Genomic DNA, 8,040 nt, shown 5'->3' with positions numbered 1-8,040 from the left:
AGCGCGGCTCTTGAGAGTTTCCGTGACATTCTCCGGAATCTCATGCCAAATATGGGGAGAGGGCGGAGGCGTCCTTCATCCCGCCTTCTCCGTGCCGACGGAACCCCTCGCCATACATGGACAGTCAAAGGCAACCGGAATCTCTCGGGGGCAGGGCTTTTTTTTAAGAAAGGGACGAGTCGCGCCAAAAAAAAGACATTTAATTCTCAATGGTATCCATCCCGGAAGCCAGTCATGGGCAGGCGGTGCGAGGGGACCGGGGCTTGTTCCCATCCGGTCCTTCGCCCTGGTTCTCAGCTGCTCCCTTGGGATTGTTCCTCTCGCCTGGGCCGGGGGGAGAGGTGTGGGGGTGGGGGGGGGGAGGGGGGAGGTCCAGCGCAGGCGACACAGGCAACCCGTCCCTTTTCCGCCCACCGCGTCACCGAGTCGCAGCCCTTTTCCTCTCTCATCCATATATGGTCTATTACGTCACGGGGCATTCGGTGACTCGGGATAAATAGTAAATCAAGCCCGAGAGAGAGAGAGAAAGACAGAAAGACTGAAGCAGAGAGGTGGCAGGGATTTACATCAACTAAACATAAACTAGGAACAGTGGTGGGGGGTTGGGGGGCGGGGTGGAGAGAGAACCCTGGCACTTCCTCACTCCCTCCGGTTCAGGGCAACCCCGCACTGACACAGCCCGGCTTCACTCTTGCCACCTACGAGGTGGAGAGGAGAGACAACTGGGGGAGAGAAGTTTTCACTTCAGCCCGAGAACCGGCAAACCATGACGGCGAAAACGCTGCCGCTCGGAGGTCTCTTTCACCAGCTGCCCGACAGCATGTTCCCGGTGGAGGAGATCCATTCGCTGCCCCCCTCCGTCACCATCTTCCCGAACCCGGAAATGGCACCCTACGAGCAGATGCCCTCAGGTGAGCAGACTTGGCAGCGAGCCCCTGTGCGCGACTTTGGGTCAGGTGGTTCCCGCGGTGCCCGGCAGAGCTGGCGGCTGCGAACCCCGCGCCGATCTTCAGGCACCGACTTGTCGTTCGAGTCGCTGCGCGGCGGCCAACTGGAGACAGTCTTGCCCTTTCATTCATTCTTTCGCGAGTCGCCGGTAGTGATTTTATTTGTAATGAACTCAGAACGAGCCATGATTTGTTTTTAAAATGCGGTAGATGGGAATGTTTGGGGCCTCTTCGAGGGTGGCGTTTGTTTCGTTTGCTGTGTCTTTGATGTTTCCTGGTGGTGTTTCCAAGCGCTGTATTCGCAGGTGCGCTTCAGCGCACGGACTGGATCTCAGTCACACCCCTTGCTCGTCCAAATCGATTAGCAACTCTTCCGAGCACCAACTCTTGTCCTTTACTTTGCAGATGGAATCATTAACGTGGACATGGGCAGTGACAAGAGACCAATCGACTTGCCGTATCCCAACAGCTACCACTTAGCCTCTGCTCCCCGCACTCAGACTGTCGGTTACACGGGGAAATTTTCAATTGAATCTCAGTGTGCCGGCGCCAACTGGAGTTCCGAGGGCATCATAGTGAGCGCCGGGGTCTTCGGGATCCCCACATCGACCTCTTCCTCGTCGTCCTCTTCCTGTTCCTCGGCTTCTCCGAACCCTCTCTCCGGTTCCCTGAGCTGCACGATGGCGCACAGTCAGAACGAGATGGAACCCATGTACTCGCCGCCACCTCCTTACACCTGCGGCGAGATCTATCAGGACCCGACTTCTTTCTACAGCAACTCCACCGGGAATCTCGGCTACCCTCCTCCCCCGTCTTACCCTTCTCCAAAACCGATGGTGGACAGCACTTTATTCCCCACCTTGCCGGACTACAGCAGCATCTTTCAGCCTCAGCCTCGAGACCCGCACCCGGTGACCGAGCGCAAGCCTTTCTCCTGCCCGGTGGAACCCGGCAGAATGGCTCCACCCCTGACACCTCTCTCCACAATCCGAAACTTCATCTTGGGCAACCCGGCAGGAGAGGGCTCCAGGTTGCCCAGCGCCTACGGAGGACAGAATTTACCTCTCCGGCCCATCCGGCTCAGGAAATATCCCAACCGTCCCAGCAAGACGCCGGTGCACGAGAGACCTTACCCTTGTCCGGCCGAGGGCTGCGACCGGAGGTTCTCCCGCTCTGACGAACTCACCCGGCACATCCGAATCCACACCGGCCACAAGCCTTTCCAGTGCCGAATCTGTATGAGGAACTTCAGCCGGAGCGACCACCTCACCACTCACATCCGCACCCACACCGGGGAGAAACCATTCTCCTGCGACTTCTGTGGCAGAAAGTTCGCCAGGAGCGACGAGAGGAAGAGACACACCAAGATCCACTTGAGGCAGAAGGAGAAGAAACTAGCCAGCGAAAGAGCGGCCAGTTCCTCTGTGGGAACTCTCTGCACCGGCAGTAGTCCGATGCCTCTCTGTCCGCCCAGGACAGTCTAAACGGGAAACACGCCCGCAGTGGGGGGGGAATGACACTACTGTACCCGAAGTCGAAGAACCTTAAGGGCGCAGACAGAGTATTTATGGCAGATTGCACCCCAGTTTCTGACAGCGAGGTGATTAACTTTTGCTCCTTACTCCAGCGACGTCTCAAAGAACCTGAGCCCTTCTGTCTCCCCTGAAGATCTGTTGAGGAATACACTCTGATTTTCCCTTCTTTAACTCAGCTTTTTAAAAAAATGATCTCGCAGAATAGGGTTTCTGGTTTTGGCTCAATGGCTAAAACGATCAGGATACTGCACATATCACCCTTCACCTGCCCACCGACCCCTCATCCACAATTCGGCGGGACCATCTCTCTCTGTGTCTCGCTCATCTATCTATCTATCTATCTGTCTATCTATCTCCAGAGCTATTTCTTCGACAGAGAAAGCAATCGCAGAGGGAAAGTGTATGAGGCGGCGAAGGTATTGTTGCAATGAACTTGTATCGGGACGGGGAAGGAGATGCTTTGTGGAAAAAGCAGCGAATGTCTGTCTGAGGGAACTAGCTACGGCACTTTTTTGGGTCACTAATATTTTCAACAACAACAAAAAAAGCTAAGCATGATAAGCGATATAAAAGCTCTCTAATCTGATATATATAAAAAAATAACCAGGAACAGGCTTCCTTTTGTTGAAGTCCTTAATACGATGTGTACAGCAACAATTCATGTTTTAATTCACTCCCAGTTATGTGGGGAAAGCCCAAAGGTGAAGAGGTGGGTTAGAGAATTTAAATCTGATCAGTTTACTGAGAGGTAACTTTATCCCGCGTTAGTTTAAATCGTAAGTGGGTGTTTTGTACTTTCGCATTTAAACACTGCATGCTGAGGTTTTTTTTGGTGCCTTGTTTATTGTGGACGATTCTATATGTCTGCATGTAAATATCCGGCCTTAAAAGACTGACCATGGCAATCATGAAATCGCCAATAACCTTCACAAGCTGGCGAAACGGTTCAACTCCTGCCGATTAATTTGGAAATTTTTAGAAAATATTTTTGTACGTGTTTTGTGCTAAATATTTTCCAAGTGTTTTACATTTTGTAGCAAAGCTCTGGTTGTAAAGAGTGTGAATAATTCTTATGTTGCTGATGTTGACCTTGTCAATGGTTTAATGTATTGGTGTAAAACCACTAACTGGGTGAAAACTGGACTGATCAGTCCACTCAAAATGTATTGTTTTATGGTTATATTGATGTAAATATAATTTTACAAAATATGTAGATTGCGTGTGTGTTTTTGTAAACTGAAATCAAAATGATTCACTTATATTCCTATCAGAGTTTTGTAATCTGAAATATACTGTCTAAAGAATAGTGGAAATACATTAACTTTTGGAAAGAGAATTAGATACACGAAAAAGCCGGGGAAGTTAAGGGGAAGGGAAAGGATCCAAATGGTCCAGGCGTGTAGGACTGGGACAATGATCCCCTCACATTCTAACATCAACCTGCTTTAGTGCCAGACTCAAGTGTCAGCCCTAGATTATGGGCTCCAGTGGGGATCTTGAATTCACGGGGGTTTTAGATCATTCCGAATGAGCCAAGGCAGCAGCCGAAATGTATGACTTCTCTTCGTTGCGCCCCATGGGGCAATCCATTGAGATGTGTGTGCAGGTGGAGAATGTATTCACCAACAGGCAATGTGATTCCCATGCAACACCCGGAAAATTGAGAAATGGTACATAACTGGTTTTTAACTTCTTAATGAAAGTCACAGATTCCTTGGATAGTTTCTGAACAATAAATGTCCTTCTCCATATGAAGCAGTGTATTTGAAGCTGGCGGCGCAGCGATGGCCGGAGTGAGTAAAATACACGAAAACCGGCAGGCACTGTGGTTGAAGTAAAAACACAACGCTGGAGAAACTCAGCAGGTCAAACAGTGTCCTTTTTCCAGCAAAGATAACGATACATGACCATCATTGAGGGTTTGAGCCCCTTAAGGCATTGTGTTTTTACTTTATATCTCCCCAGGATTCTGGGCTTCTTATAAACATGTATATTTGACAAATATGAGCTTTCGGCCGGCTCAGGCACCAACCACCCAGGGAGAAGAACGTTTCGGGTCGGAGTGCTTGAGTGAAACGTAGACTGACATTTCTCTCCATGGATGCTGTCTGACCTGATGAGTTTCTCCAGTGTTTGCTCATCGATTCCAGTTCTTGTGTTTAGACGACTCATGAAACCCAACCAGGATCCTTCATTTCATATCGAAACGTTCAATCAAATTGTTCTATCCATCCAAAGTGACTGACAATCAAATGTAATTATTACCAGATTTTTTTGTGGGGGGAGGTGGAGAAAAGACTTTTTTTTTCTTTTGCAGCAAAAGATAATAGTCTCTTTGAGCGTTGAAGATGAACGGGATCAAAATGAAATTACGCATTGACCGAGATCCCGTCTCCAGCTCTGGAGCCAGTCCAATATCTTGAGCTGGGAGCGCAAGATTCGGCCGGTAGGGGGAGTCACGAGTGGTTCGGGAGGAAGGATTCCGAGTTGGTGATCGCGGCGGGCTGAGTTGGTGGTGGTGGAGAGTGATTGGAGGAAGGGGGTGATGGTGATGATCGGTAGGGGTTTGGAGTCAGGCTTTTATAGGGAGATAGGGAATTGAGGCGGTGTTATGGATGAAGTGCCACTGTTGGAGAATGATAGAAGTCTTAGACCAGTGATTCTCAACCTTTTTCTTTTCAGTCACATCCCATTTTAAGTAATCCCATTGCCATCAGTGCTCTGTGATTAGTAAGGGATTGCTTAAGGTGGGATGTGGTGGAAAGAAAAAGTTTGAAAACCATTGTTTTAATGGTACCTAACTGACTCGTTATATGCACAGTTTCAGAACTCCAAAGGATATAGGCCAATGGCAACTTTTCTCAAGCAAAATATTTCAGTAACAATTGGGTCTAGTGCAGTGATTCTCAACCTTCTCTTTCCACTCACATACCACCTTAAGCAATCCCTTACTAATCACAGAGCGCAAATGGCATAGGGATTACTTAAAGTGATATGTGAGTGGAAAGAAAACGGTTGAGAACCACTGGCTTAGATGATGTTCGTGGATAACGGTGGTGGTGGTTGTGGGGGGGGGGGTTACTGAAAAATTCTTCCCCTCTTGAGATCCTGCTTAGGTCCCAATTCTTAATATAAAGGCCTCTGGTTTAATGGAGACAAACAAACAAATACAGGTTCCATCTCTCACCCTACACACTATTTCCCCCACTGATCATGTAACCCATCACTCAATGCTTTGCCCCTAACATCAGCTCATATGCCAATATTCCGCCAACACCGGATCAGTCCCCTGACATCAAATTAGTATCCCAATGCTGTCTCCTCACCAGCACTGCCAACACCAGCATGCCCCAATATCTACAGAGTCATCCCAATCCTAGCTCAATACCCCATCACAACACCCAACAACCTTACTGATATGAAGAACATTTCTACTCAGAGCACTCCCCCAAGTCCTGGCAACATTCTTGTAAATCTTCTCTGTGCCCTCTCCAGCTCAACAACCTCTTTCCTTTAGAAGTGTGACTAAAACTGAACACAATACTCCAAATGGGGCCCTTGTGGGACAAATAGCTTGATTAATTACAGACAATGAAGGAATAGATAGAGTTTAGCATCACCATTCATATAAGTAGATAATTTTACTGAGGCTCAGTATGGAGATTAGATGGGCATTCAAAGATCAATCCTTGGGTAACTCATGTTTCAAAAAGATCTTGACATTTTCTACACTTGTCTTATTTGATTCCATTTGCACCTAGAGATTAATTGATCCCCATCATGAACCGACTTAGCGACTAAGCCTCCATGTATCTCTTGGGTAGAGAATTTTAATGATTGACTAGCCTCTGGGTAAAGAGACACTTTGCTTTTAGACTATCATATGAGGTGATTGCATCGTGAGTTTAAATCCTCATGTGTTAAACAGTCTAAATTCTATGGCTGTAACTTGCAGGCAATTGTTCAGGATCAGGGGGTCCCATCATGACATCAAATTCTTGATGTTCTCAACAGAAAGTCTGGGAAGTGAGGCTGGCTGATAGAGAATGACTCACAAATGTCTGCTCCAATCTCTGAACAAAGCCTGGCCTCTACCTCATGATATGTTAAATGTTTCTTTATTGGAGAACTACATTGATCTCAACTGATATTAAAATAGATTGTTCAAGCTCTAATGACATTGTGGGCCTAAATGGATACCATTTAATGGCCATTACAGAGGTGAGGAAAAAAAATAGTTCAACATTAAAGAATGGGATAAAAGCAATAGAGAAAGGGATCTTGGCTCAAAAAGTCAAGGAGTTAGATTAGAAGAAACCCAGGAGACAGCAGATGCTGGAGTCTGGAGCAAAAGCAATCTGCTGGAGGAACTCCCAGCATCAGTGGGAGAAAAAGAATTGTTGTCGTTTCAGGTTGGAACTCTTCATCAAATCAGTTTGGATGGAGTTAGAAAAACAGCAAGGGGCAAAATCAATTGCTTGGAGTTGTAAATAAAGGCACCCAAATAGTATTGGGAATGTATATGTGCATCAATAAAGTAGAGGTCTTCATTATTGGGCTAATATAATAAAGATAAGGGACTATGTTTCACCAATGAAGACAAAGAAAACTAGATTAAATATATCCTGATTAAATGTACTAAAAGCTCTGTGGAAAGCTGAAAGGGAACCTGCAGGCTGAGATATGTTAGGTGGACTTTAGTACAAATGATATGCCAAAAGACTGAAGGTGGCAAATATTGTCCCTCCAATGAAGAAAGGCTGCAGGAAAAAGTTTGGGAACTACAGGCCAGAGAGCCTAACATCTGTGGTTTGTAAGGTACAACAGAGTATTCTGGGGGAGAAGATATACATGCACTTGGATGATCAATGGTCCCATTTGGAATAAAGTGTTTAGTGTTGGTCACCATGTTATAGGAAAGATGTTGTTAAGCGAATAGAGGATAGAAAACATTTACAAGGATGTTGCCAGGACTTGGGGGCATGGACTATAGTAAGAGATTAAGTTTTATTCCTTGGAGTGTAGGAGGATGAGTGGTGATCACATCAAAGTGTACACAATCATGAGAGAAATAGATCAAGTGAACTCTCCGATACTTTTGCCCAGAGTAGGGAGGGAATCGGTGACCAGAGGACATGGGTTTAAGATGAGGGGGAGAAATTTAACAGGAACCTGTGGGGTAACTTTTTTACACTGAGGATGGAACAAGTTACTGAAGGAGGTGGTTGAGGCCTGTCCTTTTGCCACATTTAAGAAACATTTGGATAGATACATGAATAGGATGGGTTTAGAGCGATGTGGGCCACACAATAGCAAGTGGGACCAATGTGGACGGGACATTTTGGTCAGTGCGGGCAAGTCAGGTTGCAGGACTTGTTCTCACTCTCTTGGGCTCTATGACTCTCAATGGATTTCTTGATGAATATGTTCAGAACTAGTCAGGGATCTATTATTTCAGATCTAATGTTGTGCATTTTGGGAAGGTTAATTGACATGTATATCACATAGACAGGGGTATTTAGGAAACCAAACTACAAAAATATTAACTTGGAAAATAA

The 8,040-nt window shown here is 46.6% G+C and overlaps 1 protein-coding gene across 2 annotated transcripts; it reads left to right on the top strand.

Moving 5' to 3' along the window:
• Positions 1-433: 433 nt before the first annotated feature.
• On the top strand, positions 434-3,691 carry egr2b (early growth response 2b). 2 transcript variants are annotated; one of them, XM_069900762.1, is made up of 2 exons: positions 434-911; positions 1,353-3,691. In XM_069900762.1, the coding sequence occupies exons 1-2, from the start codon at positions 767-769 to the stop codon at positions 2,429-2,431; spliced, it is 1,224 nt and encodes a 407-aa protein (XP_069756863.1). In that variant the 5' UTR covers positions 434-766; the 3' UTR covers positions 2,432-3,691. The 2 variants fall into 2 exon arrangements, with proteins under 2 accessions (XP_069756863.1, XP_069756864.1); XM_069900763.1 differs by lacking the exon at positions 434-911 and adding an exon at positions 1,017-1,096.
• Positions 3,692-8,040: the final 4,349 nt, after the last annotated feature.

Source organism: Narcine bancroftii, chromosome 10, assembly GCF_036971445.1.
Source record: "Narcine bancroftii isolate sNarBan1 chromosome 10, sNarBan1.hap1, whole genome shotgun sequence".
Classification (NCBI taxonomy): Eukaryota; Metazoa; Chordata; class Chondrichthyes; order Torpediniformes; family Narcinidae; genus Narcine; species Narcine bancroftii.
Note: the sequence above shows the minus strand (reverse complement) of the source record. Positions and strands in the feature narration are given on the sequence as shown.